Source organism: Erpetoichthys calabaricus, chromosome 9, assembly GCF_900747795.2.
Source record: "Erpetoichthys calabaricus chromosome 9, fErpCal1.3, whole genome shotgun sequence".
NCBI classification, from domain to species: Eukaryota; Metazoa; Chordata; class Cladistia; order Polypteriformes; family Polypteridae; genus Erpetoichthys; species Erpetoichthys calabaricus.
The window spans coordinates 180,606,721-180,622,919 of NC_041402.2; the positions used below are offsets into that span (position 1 = coordinate 180,606,721).

Consider the following 16,199-nt stretch of genomic DNA (forward strand, 5'->3'; position numbering starts at 1 on the left):
GCGGGGTGCAGCCTTGGCACGAGACAACCTACTGAACACTCCATCATTATAGGCTGACTTCTTTCCCAAGGCGCCCATTCTCCGTCACAGTGCACGAGCCGGGAGACTGTGTCTTTATTCGGGTTCAAGGCGGGTGAGGTAAGATAGAAGGCTTGTTCTCATTTGGACATTTATGGCAAGTAAAATTTCCCTGCCTCAGCTCACACCCCGAGGGGCTGGCGTCACGCTGAGCTGAAAGTGCAGAAAGCAGGGGGTGATGCACAGTCAGCGGTGTGATGATGCCTGTCACATCCACACTTCCACTCAAGTGAGGCACCAAAGGAAGAGCAGAGTCCAGGTGAGGCCGAACAAAGCTTGTCGGGATGACAAATTCTGATGCCCTCCAGTACACTTGATCCACTATAACTCCTGCAGAAACTTGAGCACTAGGTCTACATAGGAAATCGTCTTTGAGCAATCAGATCAGAGTTTGACCGGCGAGCGCACATGTATCACCTCTCATAGACTTTGCCTTTGTTCTGGATTCTTTCCCTCCGTTGCTTTTAATTTGCTTTGATTATCTTCGGAGATTCGTTTCATAAAAATGCACAGAAAGTCGTCATCCACGCGCGAAGGTCAGACAGGTGTAATCGGAAAGCGCACAGGATCCTTTTCGTCGGACGCTTGGAAAAACTGTCCACTTTTCGTGAAAAGACAAGAGATGCTCGGGGAAATGTTCGGCATGCTGTCACAAGATGCAGAGCATTGAAAAGACAAAAGACAACAAAGCTCATCAAACCCCCGCCACGCGCGCATCGATCCCGGTGTGAACTCCTCACGTGGAATAGTGCGCCTCGGGTGTGTGAGTGTGTTTGAGTACGCGCGCGTGTGTGTGTGTGTGTGTGTGAGAGAGAGAGAGAGAGTACGCTGAATGATGTGTATCAGAGTGTGCGTGTCAGTAGATGAGCGTTTGTAAAAAAGGAAAGCCATCCCAAGCTCTGCACGCGTATGAAGAGCTGCACATCACCACAGCCCAAAGAGGCATTCTGTTCGATACGATTAACAAACTAAAGAGACAGACGAGTCAAACAACAGTCAAAGAAGGAAATAACTTGTTCTTAAAAGTACAGATATGACACAAAATATAAAAACGGAATGGATGTGGAATTCAATACTTTGATTTCTGCAACCATTGTGTGCGCGCGCTGTGTCCAGCGTGGAGACGCACGATAGCCCTTAATGGGTAAGCACGAACTCTCAGTGACCCAGACGGAAAGAGAGAGATTGGTAATGTACAGTGTGTTGAAAGCCAACGGGGTCTTTGGTACATGGTGACCATCGTGACATTTGCAGCATAATAAAAAAAAAATCATTGATATAAAAGCCTGAGCGCACGACCATGTGGATTTTCTTTTTTCTATATCCAGCCGAGTATCCAGAATCCACTTTCATCATGTCTTCCTGACGCCTTTAAAATCTCGTATCCACGGATCCAACTTACCTGATGTTCCAAGAAAATGTAGACGCACCTATAAAGTCAAGGGTCCTGTGCTCCTGGAGCAGTGTGGTTTGAGGTCTGAAGGAACCTGAGTTTAGAGGCGAATGCTGTTGTCGTACCTGTGCCTCCCCTCCAGTCTTGTATTTCGAGCGCACCTTTGCTAGGGGTTTTTGCGCCAGGACGCACACCTGCTCGTCCAGAATATATTAACCACGCTTACCAGAACTCCCGCGATCCAATCCACCTGTCTCTCTCTCTCTCAGGCGAACCACTTTCACTGCATTTGGGGAGGTAGCGAGGGAGGGGCGAGGTGTCACAGCTCTGCCCACCTTGGCGATGACGGGACGGTCTGGGAGGAGACGGAGGCGGCGCTCAACGGTCCCTCCAACTCGGAGCTTCGAAGCGCCGGAGAGAGGCGAGGACCACCACGACACCACGGAACGAGGAGACTGCTGTACCGCACATCCCGGAGAAACGGACCTGCTATTTATGGCATGTGGCTGATAACTGTTATTCTCCTGTACTCCTTGCGAAAAGGTAGGAATTGTACCTGCTGCGCTGCAGACGGGCACCCCCACAACGCCACAAAGTTGCTGGCTTCAGATACAAATAGATGTTAACACAATTAGAGGGAATTATGAACGTTGCTGCAGTGAATCATAAAGCAGGTAGGGGTGGGGGGATTATATGTGCACCCCTTCCGCTCTTTGTGGACCGAGGTTTCCTAGCGCCTTTGACCTAAACATAAAAATGGGGGAAAAGTTGCAATTGCGTGTTTCTTTCCAGTTGATGTGGCTCCGAAAATCGTGGAAAAGGGGTAACTAAACAGACGCTCGTTCGGTTTTATATCGTTTTTTTTTTTGGTGGGGGGAGTGGGTTGCTATATTTCCAGAATCTCTTGACTGTACTCCCCCGACCTTTTCATTTCCTCCCCATAAGAAGGTAAACGTGAAGGAGATGCACAAGACGAAGCTCTTGCGACCAAGCGGAGATTCCTGGGCAAGATAATTCATCTGCCGCACAATATAATCGCTCAAGTGAGAAATATCAGGGTGATCAGTCAAGTTGCGATTTAAATTTAATCACTGCGGACCTGGCGAGTATGCCCGAGTCCGAAACAAGGAAATTCAAGAGTAGGAACAACAGGAGAAAGAGAAACAAAGAGTTTGACATATTTTATTTGGTGCATTTATTTATTGTCGTTGCGTTCTGTGCGAGCAGATGCCATCTTCTTGATGAGCGTATTTAGCAGCAGCGTCACCGCACAAGTGGGCATTTTCTTTCTCTCTCTCTCACACACACTCGCTCTCTCACTCACTCTTTCCAAAGGAGGATAATTATTTTCTTTGTGAATAATTTATCATTCAAATCTTCCTTTTTGCTAAGTCTTCGACCGAATTCTAGACCAGTTGTCTCTTTTTGAGGTCTAAACTGCAATACCTCTGGTTCTTCATATCACATACATACGGTTCTAAGTAAGATTCTAAAAAAAATGTGCAAATGTCTACGCTTAAAACTACACAAACTTTTTCGTTCTTTTCTGGAAGCAAAAAATACAATAAACAGAGCGACCCCTTTGCCAGGAGAAGGTGATCCAGACTGCACCACATCTGTTTGAAGGGGCTCCCTGGGCTTGTGGTGGCCCTTTCCGCAGCACTGTTTCGCTAGCCTCCGCAGTTCTCGCACCTCTCGCGAAAAAATCAGCCCAGTTCTTACTTGCTCGTTGCGAGACAGACATGTAGCTGTCTATCCAGACCACTGAAACTGAAAGTGGGCTTACTTGGAGGTAGTAGAGTGCGAGGTCAGTAACGTGTCCCTTTACCTGATCGGGCCAAGTCGGTGAGGGAGGGGCGAGGGTGCAGTAGAGGGCAACGAGACTGGAGTGAGATTGGGCAACTTCAACTGTTTCGCCCGAGAACAATGGCAGTTTCAAAAGAGGAAGTATTTATTCGAGATAGAAGAACGAAATAGTATTTTTATTACGAGGATAATAATTCATTCTTAGCGGCTTGGTCTATATTGTCCATTTGTGATCTATAATTGTGAGAAAACCCTGTATAAGCCGCAAAGTAGCAGTGACTAAATGTTTTGATTGCATGCGAAGTAAATAGCCTAAATTTTTCGTTTACTGGAATACATTTCAGAAATGTTATTTCTTAGAAAACCACGTCGTGCATACAACTGCAAAAATGCAATTTTGATTAGCATAAATATGTATGGCAAATAATATTTTTTATATTTACGAGTAAATAGTAATAACAATAATGAATTGTTGGTGATCTCTTATCGCTTATTATAGCTTGTAAAAAAACAAGGCAACGATGTTTTATATTCATTTTTAAAAGAATGGGCAATTTTGTTTATAACTCATGATAGATTATCGCAATAGTATCCATATCCACAGACGTTGCTAATGTTTATAATTAGCGAAATAATATACCGTAATGGAAATGAGTTTTGTAGATAGCGCTTTTAGTATGATATTATATGTATGTTCAGTTATTAGCTGGGCGAAATGCTAACGTTTAATATGGGCAGTGACATGAATAACAAGAAATGAGGAACATCATTATGGATGGCGATAACGATGGTGGAGATTAAAAAGTAAAGCGACAATCTTATCAATTTCCCCCGTTTACCATTAATGTGTCATTTTTCTTCAAATAACAGTTGTCAAGCAACATTTCCCAAAATAGTAAAATTGTGCAGATGAAAAGTGAAAAACAAGGCATACCGTGCGCCAAGCGTTCTAGAAATAACATTTTTAAACATTCGGTTACTAAACAGATTTCTTCTTATTATTATTCCTGATATAAGTAAAACTAAAAGTAATTCATGGTATAGAATTCCCCGGTGGAAAGGGAATTCAGCGAATTATGTTCTACCATTGTTTTCAAAAGGTAATTTACTTTTCATTTTCTCCAAAGTGCCAATGAGACATTAATTCAAATCAATCTATTTCGACCCCCACACCCTTTGCACGTTTTATATTCACATCCTCTTTTGGAAACGAGATTCAGCTGCGTAATTAACACACTCCTCTGCACCCCACCCCCAACAAAAATAGGTCACTTTCTAAAGGTTACCGTTTATTTTAAAACGGTGTGTTGTACTCTTTTTGTTTCTTTCTGTTTAATTTTTTTTAAATTATTTTTTAAGGGCTCGAAATGCGCTCTGCACACTCAACTACCGTAATTCTGTATGAAAAAGCCCGTTTGAACGCGCTGCGAGGTTTGCTCAGAAGCAGAAATTCAATTCGTGCATAGCGGAGCGCACGCCGGGCTGCGCTGGACGGACCCCGCGCTCTTTATGACTCCTTATTTTTCAAGCCAATGTTCTCTCGGTTAAGTGCTCTTAGAGTCGTCCGTGGCAGCTCTTTCTCTCTCTCTCTCTCTCTCTTTCCCCCCCAGCTGGCACACTGGATCTCTTCGAATGTCCCGAAAGGGTACTTTCTGCCCGCGCTGTTCTAAATCAGTGCCGACTGAAAGGACAGCGACCCTCTCCCGCTTTCATCGCTATTTTAAGTATTTATTTATTTATCCAGCTTGTTATTTATTCAGTATTTCTTCGGCAGCTGCACTTTGAAAATTCAAGTCCCCCTAGCCCCCAGGGGTCCTGCTTCTATCTCGGTCCTGTCCAGACATGCCCCGTTGCTGTCCCTGGTGCTGATTACGGACTGTCCTATTTTGTTTGGCTGGCTCGCACTGTCTCTTGACCGCTTTGGTTTGCTGGACTCAATAACCATTCTGTTTGTCCACTTCTTGGTTTGGTCCTTCTCTTCATTCTGCTTCTGGCTCTTTCTAATCAGACACCTTTCTTTTTCTCTCTTTGCTCCGAGTTGAATTCTCTCCTTTGAATTTTGAGTTAATCAGAAGGAATTATTTAGAAGTAGTGAGGGAAAATGTAACGTAGTCAGATTTTGCTCTCAAATCAGCACAAGCTGCTTTTAATTGAGCTACTACACGGAGGAGACAAGAGTGCTGCTCACCCAGACAGGAGACTGCAGTGGCCCCATTTGCCTGACTGGCATTACTACACCATGTGGTTAAGTGGCCTTCAGTGGTCAAAGTAAGATCGGTAGTTTGTCCGCTCCCTTGACCTGTGAAGATGAGACATATATAGCTCAGGCCACCACATCACACAAACCCCCAACCCTTCTCTGGCTCGAGTGCCCCTGTTTACAAAGTTCTCCTGATGAAGCGCCGACTTGCCGCTCTGCCAGCACCGAAGCTTCCTACCGCATAGCTGCTTTTCACTGGCTGCCATTGTCACATGGCATAAGCTCACATCCCCCCATGTTGGCGTTCACGTTCTGTTTGTTTGATCCAATTTTGTTTAATAGCAGCCGCTTCTGCGCAGACTGCGTTAGCAGCAGGGAAAAATGCCCCTGGCAACCCGGCCTTGGTGCAGCATCTCACTGGGCATCCATGCTGTTCCCTAAATTCTTGGTCTGCCTGCAGTCTGCTCATAGCTTGACTAGAATGAGAGATCCTTAGGTGATCCTGAGATTCCAACCCTTCTCCAGACATTTGGTGAATTCCACACCCTACTGGATAGAGCAGCTGTGGACGCCCCGATACGCAGCTCAAGAACATGGTTTTTCATCTGGAAATGCTGCCTAACAGCAACAGTCCTAATGGTCGGCAGAGGGTTCATTGGCATACACTAAACAAGCACTTTGGAAAAAAAAATGGCTGCTTATGCTCATTTCTGATATTTATTCGCTCCAGTTTTCTCCTTTGAAGTCAGGCAAGTGCTTCTCAGTTTTTCCTGACATTGCAAAATGAACGATGAACAGGGTGGAAAGGGGGTGCTCCTGGTTAAAACACCCACACTCTTCCAGCTATGAATAGAAAACAAATGCCCAATGTGGCACCTCAGCAGGGTACACACCAAACACTTCTCCGCTTCTCCAGGATGCTCCTCTATGCTCAAGACGCAAACTTCCTTTGATGCCCAAAAAGCGCAAGTGACTCCCCCAGGAGGGACGTGTTGAGCTGAGCTCACGACTGCGCTGTCTACTCGCCGTGTGCACTGCGCAGTGAACAGATTAGACAAGCAGAGGGCTGCATAATGCATGGAGCGCAGAGACGGGCCTCATGCCGCCATGAATATTCATGTGCACATTCTGATGGCATTACGTGTGCAAATAAATACACAGGAAGCAGAGGGATGGCGCTGCCCAGGCAGGTGCCAGGTTTGAAGATGGACAACCAAGACCTAGTGATGCCCAGACTAGTGTCCTGACCTTGAACATAGTGGCCAATTCATTTTTCAAATATTCAACTAGTGCCTGGTGATTGCCAGTATTGTGCTTGTAACTCAAATGGGCATTTAGTGGCTGGTATTGATTTGTCATGGGCATGACTCTCTTGTTGGCAGATGGAGTCTGGGAATGACCAGACTTGGATAAACACCCAGGGCCCTATGATGTCCTGACTGATGCATGCAACTCATATTGTCAAGCTTAGTCAGTCAATTCAGGTGGTCAACTGGTGTCATTTAGTGCACAGACAGTTACTCACAGTTTACCTTAAAAACAGTAACTAGTGCTAAAGAGACATATGCCCATTATTGAAAGAGGCAACTGCTGCATGGTGGTACCAAGACGTGTAGCTGAGATAGGCAATCTTTCCTTGTTGGTGTCTGGGCAGTTTCTCACTTGGTGCCTTAAGGTCAGATAAGCAGCAGAAACCTGAAGATGCTTAGCCATGTCCATTTAGCTCAAATGGGTGACTACTATTTGTGACTACTCAAAATGGTATTCATATTCATAGACCAGTATTAATTGCTTATTTTGAGTAATAATCAGACATAGGCCATTGGCTAGATAAGCAACAGGTGTTTAGTGATACCCAAATATTTGCCCTTGACTTGGGTGGGTAACCACTGGTCTGGTGATATACCTCAGGCATCTGATATTTTGTACTAACCAGATTGGTGCGCAGAGCACAGATAGGAAACCAACTGCTAGTAATGCCCCGGCATGTGCCCATTTGCTCAAATAAGTAATCTATGCCTTATGCATTCTACCCAGGTACCCATAACTTTGAAAAAAAATATTGTGTGGAAATGCCCACATACAGTTTGTGTCTGTGTGCCTGGCATTACACAGACAGTTGAGCACATGTCAAAGCTAATAGCCTAATTTTTCACAAACCCACAATGGGCATGGGTCTTGGCAGTGCCCACATATTTGTTCCTAGCTCAGATAGACATTCTGTTCTCATTCCTTAGAGGAAGAGCATTGGACTCTCATTCATTTTTAGGATTTCAGTATGGCAAGGGCATCAGCCATGTGTCCATCTGGATTGTGCTGGGCTGCCCTCATTCCCCATCCCCTTCTGCAAAGATTATGTTTCTGTCAATCTTTGCCACAGATGATTTATGGATTTTTTTTAAGCTGGTCAGTAATCCACAAGGTGATTTACTGGAAAATGTTGACTGGACTCCATAAGCTGTGTGGAACAGGGATTCACCATGGCATGCAGGATCCACTGTTTCTCCCTTGACCATTCACATTCCCACATTTCACCTTCATTTATCACCATCTACATAAAATATTCTCCAAATAGCTTAACAAATCTCAGGAATGGCAGATGGAGTTCCTGGTCACTCGCTACAGTGCCTGCCATGGTCCAGGGACCCTAGAGGGCAGCAAGCAGGCAGTTTGGCCGCATTTAATCTTCTAGCGAACTGGAGACACTTTTCTAAAATGCAGTATTAAGGCAGTCCTGTGTGTTAAATGTTAAAGGAGATTAAATGGATTTGAGTGTCCGCGTCTGTCATCCGAATCAAGCACACAACACAACCTTTATTTTCTCTTTGCAAATCTCTCCTAGTAACCTAGAGAGACTTTGTCCCTAATCTGCATCAGCCCTTCAAAATGTGAATCCATCCTAGTCTTGTGATTTTTAATATTAGAGCAATGAATGGGGGCTACAGCAACTGTAAGAAGCTCCATTCAGTCTTGGAGCTGGCAGAGCGGGAATTTTGACTCTATGAAGACATATGAGCCCTGAGAGCTAGGGAGACATTGAGCCTGTGAAGACATCCTAGGGTATGGAGAGCCACTGGGAGAAGAGAATCTCTGAATATATATTATGGTGTGGAAAGCCAATGGTGACACTGAAGCTATGAGCACCTTTGGGGATTTTAAGAGCTTGGGTTGTCAGTTAGGTGATTATAAGGATATCTGAAGGTGTGGTGAACCAGTAGGACATTGAACATATGAGGACATTTGGACATATACAAATCCAGTGGAAACAGTCAGTCTATGAGGATATTTGATACTGTGGAAGGCCATTAGTTACACCGAGCCAATGAGAGCCCCTAGAGATTTGCTGGAGGTGTACAAAACCAGCTGGGGCAGTCAGTCTGTGAGGACATTTGGTGGTGCGGTGACCAAGTGTTGACACTGAATCAATAAACAACTTTGGGAATTTGTAGATCCAGAGTAATAGTGAGAACATGAGAGTTTCTACGGGTGTGCCAGGTCAGTGAGCATCAAACGTGTGAGGACTTTTAGATGTGTACAAAGCCAATGGGGACAGCCTGTCTATTTGATGGTGTGGAAAGCCAATGTTGACACTGAATATATGAACATCTTTGGGTTTTTTGGAGAGCCAGTGGTGACAATAAGCTCTTGAGAGTACGCAAGTGTGCACCAAGTGGGCAGTGAACATACGGTGACATGTGGATGAGTATAGAACCAGTGGAGACTGTCAGTCTATGAGGATGTTTGATAGCATGGAGAGCAAGTGGTGACATTAAATTATTCGCACATTTGGGGCTTTGGATAGCTAAGGGTGTCAGTGAACTCATGAGTTCTCCCATCTGTGTCAGTGGGGTACTGAACCTATGAGGACATTCAATGAGTGTTGAGAACCATAAGGTTCAGTCAACCAAATGAGGAAACCAGGTGGTGGAAAGGCAATGAAAACTAAGAGCCTATGATGATATCTAGAAATGTGGAGAGCCTAAACTGGACCAATGAGGACTCCTGATTAAGTTACGGAAATACTATGGGGAAAGTGACATAGGAATAATGGGGTTGTGGCATGCCTTTGGGATCTGAAGCAAGGATTGTGAGGACACCCAGGCAGTGAAACAATGAAGCCAATATTATGTATGGAGAACCAAATGCAGACAATGAAGCCATAGGAATTTATGGGTTTGAGGCAAAGTAGTGAGAGGTAGTAATGTGGAAATATCTGAGATACTGTAATACAACTGGAAACAGTGATATACTCTGGAAAGATCTGGAATTCTAAAGAGTCTACTTGGCCAGTAGTAGTTACTGAAGATGTGAGACTCAGTAGAGTGAGCGTTATTCTATGTGTAAAGCTGGGAACATGGTGAGCCCATGAGAACAGGGAACCTATGAGAGAAAATGGGGACTGTCAGCCTCTGAGGACATTTAGAGATGTTGAGAGCCAATGATCACAGTGATCCCTAGAGGACCTGTTGAGTTTTGGAGAACCAGTGTAGGAAATGTGGGATCGTGAAGAGCCACTGGGACCAGTGAACCCATAGTGGCCTCAAGGTGTAAAAAGCCAGAGAAATCTTAGTAATAGTGTTAGAGAGGAAAAGCATCAGTAGATGACGAAAAATCATCACCAAAAAATTGCCTAAATTATCAAACCAGAGTACAAAATGAGGTGAAAACCACAAATGTTTGTCTAAAGTTAGAAAGGACTTGGGATCAGAACACAGAGAGACTTCCGGAAAAAATAACTATACTGAACTTTGTCAAGGATTTAGTCCATAAAATTGAATACAGACCAAAACATGCTGCCATTTTCAATAGGTATCTGCTGATAACGTCACCTCACAATGATTACGTGGCTGCAAAAACACACCATTGCTTTAACTACCAGTCTCAGCCCCTTGGAAAGCAAACAAGATGACAGCGAAATGCGGAAGTATACAACTATCAAAACATAATCAAAATATGAAAACAAAATGAGTCAAAATCAACAATACATCCATGAAACCCTTGCAAAATTGTACAATAATATAAGAACCACATACCTAGTGAGGACAGACAACCTGTGAAGAGGCATAGGACTGGGATGCACCAGTGGAAAGTGAGGATATTATTGAGAGCAGTGACACGTTCTGGAAAGATCTTGAAATATTCATTGGCTACTGGGTATGGGGTAGCTTTTCAAGGTGACTCCCATTCATAATTGTGAGAGTATGGAAGGCAAGTGAACTTGTGTGAATACGTGAGGGTGTGCAGGGTCACTAGGAGTAATGAATTTAGGAGAGGAGTGCCAATGGTGAGAGTAAACATGTTGCATCTTCTGGTGGTGGGGAGATTCTGTGATGGAACTGCACCAAAAATATGGTAGAGTCTGAAGAAATGAGCATGAGGGGACAATTGGAGAGCTTGAGAGTTAGAAGGAACAGGGGTCCTCATATAGTTCAGTGATTCTGCACAAGAGATCTTTAAAGTGAACATGTATGGAGCATCAGTGAGGTTGAGCATATGGAGTGTCAGGCAGGAAGTGAACCGCTGCAGAACTGTATAACCAATATTATATGGAGAATCTTTGAGGAAAATGACATGGCCTGTCACCAGTAGTCAGGAGTGGAGAGACCAGTCCTTTGTGAATATGTTAGTTTGTAGAGGATCAGCGGCAGTGCCCCATTATATTGTGCTTACTGTTTCTCTCTTTTTTTTTTTCTTTTGCAGCTTTCAGTGAAGATGCAGGAACCAGTTTATACTTTGTGAATGACTCAATACAGCAGTTCACGTTTTCGAACTTAGTGGGGGTGTCGATCCCCTGTCCCGCCGCTGGCTCTCCGAGTGCGGTGCTCCGTTGGTATCTGGCCACAGGAGATGACATCTATGACGTGCCAAATATTCGGAAAGTTCACGCCAATGGCACGCTGCAGCTGAACCCCTTCACCAATTCCGCCTTCAACAGCTTCATCCACGACAATGACTACTTTTGCACTGCAGAGAACTCCGCGGGAAAGATCCGGAGCCCTAATATCCGGGCAAAAGCAGGTGAGAGCAGATGGAGAGGTACTCCAGTGTATACCTGCCACATGGATTTGACATCCACAATAGGGCCTGTATCTTTAAGATGAGAATGGCAGCTAGATGACTGAAGGCACAATTGTGACTTCTAACATATACTGTTTATTGTGTATATCATAAGGCACAAGTCTTGCATCCCACTGAAAGCATTGAGGGTGTCAGAGATAAACACAGTGGTATCAAATATTAGGAAGAAGCAAAAACATTTAAAGTGATGCCACCTTAATTACATGAATGTACCTAACTAGCCTACCCTTCTGCGGTCTCCCCTATATTATTCCCTTTTGGCCCTTGTGCCCCCTATAATCATTTCAGTGAAGTAGTTTGACAGTACTGAGGTGCAGACCATAACATTTATTCCATTCAATTTTCATCCATTTCTTCCAATCAACATTTTTTTTATGCAGTAACATTTCTGTGAATCTGCATAGATCCTCATACACCTGAGACAAGGTAGTCACCAGGCTGTAAATGGCAGACATGCTTCAAACAAGTGAGTGGAGAGCACACGGCTCCCAGAGGCAGTCCAGTAATATGAAGAGAAGGAGAGGAAGGTGCCCTGGGAGTCTGATGGGTGATTAAAATGTCCAGCACATACTGTGAAGTGCCAATTCATGACACTCTGCCACTCCTCAAAGTCTGTCTGCCAAGGTGGATGTTTGTGGTCTAACAGATGGCAAGGGGACAAACTCTGACATCAAGGGAACACTGCTGCAGACTAAAGTTTCTGCTTTTACTGCTTGCTTTTGCAGACTGCACCACATGCCTCACACGTGCCATGTTGCCCTAGTCAAGTACCATTGATCAGATTCTCCTTTCTGCTTTTAACAGGCTAAATGAGGAGAGGTTTCAAAGAATTTCAAGCCAGCGTGTAACGTATATGTGCGAGAGAGTTTAACAGGTCGGCCCAAGAATAGCTCACCACGCTGAATATATTTCTAAACTGCCCAAAGTGCAGCAAACATCCCTGGCAGAGAGTCTAATTGTTTTCAGGGTCAGTTAAGCAGTGGCAAGGGGCAGGCAGCATATCATTTTAAATGGCTGTATACACTCACACTAAAGCATTATGATGGCAGAAGTGCCCCCCACGTGTTTGCATTAGTTTTACACCCGTACAAATTCTGTTACTTAGCAACAGATTAGCAGTAGCTGAAATTTTTAGAGCCTAAACTTTATTAAATGTTTGAATCAGCATGCAAGAATGGCACACACTGGTATGCTGCTGACCTACTGGTGGACGTGTCATGCAGTTGCTGCCATCACTTCTCCTCAGGTGCTAAGCAGAAATGATAGGATAAAATATCCCAGGAGACCAATGTAAGGTGGCATGACTGTGAATGTGGGTGCTATTCTGAAGCGTGGGAAGAGATGGTTATTGGTACTTCTTTTTCCATCTCATGTCCCTGAAGTGCACTTTAGTTGGACCTAGTGTTGCACGGCTGTCTGTTCTTGTCCAGTTGGCATGAATGCATGGATGACTATGTTAACCCTAAGGAGTTTATTCATCCGCTTTACTACTCCTCATAAAGAGGCTAATCACATAGTTATACAAACCTGATGTATGAGGTGGTTAGAATAGCTAATCTTTTCAACTTAACCCTAATGGGATTGTTCATATCGCTATACTAACACTGTGAACATGACTCTTCTTTTGGCTATACTGACTCCATCTGTTTTATCTCTGTTCAGCTGACTATAATTCTTCACTGAGCCAAGATGGGCAAGTGTCTGCTGTTATAACATATATAATAACTATGCACTTCATAACAGCTTCTAATTATTAGCTGAGTAGACTAACCCTGTTAGATGAGCTATTCATTTTCCCGCACAATTACAGGGCCTGATAAGTTCTCTATGTAAATGTTAGCAGAAGGGAACTTCAGACAATAACATAGAGGTGATACTCTGTCTCTGCTAACCCCAATACATGGCTTGTTGGTCTGGCTATACAAAACTTATTATAGGATCTTGGCTAGATTTAATAGTTCCGTTTGACTGTCTATTCAACTGGCAGTATTATCAGTCGTAAACTTGAATGTCCTGCTAGCTATGCTAACTACATCAGAGTGAGGATTTAGGTGCCAATGACTATCTATATAAAGTGGCTCTTCTGTTTGGTTTAATGACTGTATATATTACTATTCTAAGCCTGATAAAGAAGCTATTCTTCCGACCAGAGAGGCTGATCGACTAGAACTATAGACTCCATCAGAGACAGAAGATGTGTTTTAAACATCGTTAGAGTGGATTAATCTGTTCATTAAAGGTTAAACTCCATTAAAGAGACTGTTCATCTGATTATACTGACCATGTTCGTGAGACTTGACAGTTGCATGAAATATTCTGTTTTTCAAGCTACTTTTCAAACTTCTTTATTTCCCTTAAATGAAGTGTCCAACTGGTTGCATTATTTCAGAGTGAAAATTTAAGTTCCAGTACTAACCCTACTACAAAGTTTTTCTCTGCACTACATTGGCTTTGTCAGACCTTCTGTGTAAACAGGTAGACTAGTTAAAAGAACAACACACCATTTCAAAGCACATAATTGGCAATCTCATAAATATTACCAATTGAAAAGTACAAATTTTGCCAATAACACAAAATTAACTATTTACTATAATCCTAATAAACAACTTGTTTATCTGGCCATGCTGTCCTGGTAGAGGAACTTAACTGTTCTACAGACTAATTCTGACTGTCCATTCTTCAGGTTGCTTCATTCCTTTAGAATGCTTGTATTACTAGCTATGCTAACTGAGTCAGAGTGAAGGTTCAAGTGCTAAACCTAATCCTGTTGTGGGTGTATTACATTAGCTACTGTTTACTGACTCGTTTAGATTGTCAGCTCACTTCACTATAACTATTAAAATTAGAGGAGATTGTTTATCGGGCCCATTAACCTGTTCAGAGGGGCTGTTTAACTGCCTATATCACGGGTGTCCGACTCCAGTCCTCGAGGGCCGCAGTGGCTGCATGTTTTCATTCTAACCATCTTCTTCATTAGTGAGCTGTTTTTACTGCTAATTAACTTCTTTTGCTTTAGTTTTAATTAACTTGACTCAGATCCCTTAATTGTCTCTTTTTCCTTAATTAGTAGCCAATCAATAATGAGACATCAAACAAGCCACCATATGACCAGCTCACCTGTGCCCATCACACAATATCTAAAAATAAAGAAAGGTGAAGGTCTCAGTAAGGTAGCTCTCTCAGGTCACCAAACATTTTAACGGTGTTCTTAGAAAAAACAGAAAAATCAACAAATTTGGAAATAAGAGCAGCAACAAGCCATTGAATTAAATAACGGGCTTAATTAACAGCAAGAATCAGAGACTGTTTGGAGTGAAATTGGTTGGAGTTTGAAATCCCAGTTTAGGTGGTCATCTGTTGACTCGTATCACATCTCATGTCTGTTTGGCTGCCATTTAATGAAGAAACAAATCAATTCAGAGGGCTGAATCCTTAAAAACAGGGCTATTAAAATGAAGGGAAAAGGAGATAATTAGCAGTGAAAACTGGTCAGTGATTAGGAAAAGGGCTAGAATGAAAACCTGTAGCCACTGCAGCCCTCCAGGCCCAGAGTTCGACACCCCTGACCTATATGCACACCATTTGAAACAGGTGCAAAAGTGGTGAAGAGCTCATTGAGAGGTGGTTTGCCTAATCTAACCCTAGTGACTATACTAACCCTGCTAGGCAAACTCAGCCTTCTTTTCATTGTTACTAATTCAGTGGCTGGCGCTTTTATCCATATAATTGGTTACATTTCTTTTGTTTTTCCAGTTAGAGCTACGACCAATGAAATGACTTGTTCATGGTCATGCACTGTGTCAGTAGTAGGATTTGAATCCAAAACCTCACGGTTTGAAGTGCAAAGCCTTAACCACTATGCCACACTGTCTACCTACTTTAATGTCCTTAGATGTACTGTCCAACTAGCTAGAGTGAGGATTCGGGTGTCTGTACTAATTCTGTTAGAGGTCATTCTACTGTCTATAATTAATTACTCTGTCAAATCATTTGTTCAAACGGATAGACTAACCCTGTTAGACGAGCTCTTCATCTGATCATAACAATCCTTTCAGAGGGTCTAATTTGGTGCTTATGTCAACTTGAAGAGTGAAGAGGCGAATATGGTCAGAAGCCTCTTTTACAGTTTGTAATTTATTTGTACCAGTTATTTCAGCCTGGCTATTCATCAGACTGTTTTATTCCCCTTATATGTATTGTCCAGTCAACTATACTCACTATATTAATAATGAGGATTCAGATGTCTGTATTCTCATCACACTAATCGTTTCAGAAGGTTTAGTCTACTGCTTGTTCATGATTTTCCCTGTCTCATATAGTTGTATTCTCTTTAAGTGGACTGTCCATTTGTTACGTTAACTATATGAAAGTTGGGGGTCCATGTGCCTGTAGCATTTCTAGAGCAAGAGTCATTCTATTTAACACTCCGTACTAACTCTGTTAAAGGACCCATTCATCTGGTGACACAAACCCTTTCAGAACATGCAATCTAGTGTTTAAATCAACTGCCATTAAAGGTGAGGGGGCAGGTATTGTGACAAACCTCTTATCAGGTGGTAAATTATCTGGACTAACCCTAATTTATCATCTGGCTATACTAACCCTGTTAGATAGGCCTGACATATACATTTAATAATTATTTCT

The 16,199-nt window shown here is 43.1% G+C and overlaps 1 protein-coding gene across 1 annotated transcript in view; it reads left to right on the top strand.

The window, feature by feature from the left end:
- Positions 1 to 1,879: 1,879 nt before the first annotated feature.
- LOC114656893 (cell adhesion molecule DSCAML1) overlaps positions 1,880 to 16,199 on the top strand; it is a 111,324-nt gene continuing 97,004 nt past the window's right edge. The window contains 2 exon segments of the mRNA XM_028808491.2: positions 1,880 to 2,014; positions 11,178 to 11,495. Coding sequence (XP_028664324.1) covers positions 1,972 to 2,014; positions 11,178 to 11,495 — 361 coding nt within the window. The 5' untranslated portion in view covers positions 1,880 to 1,971.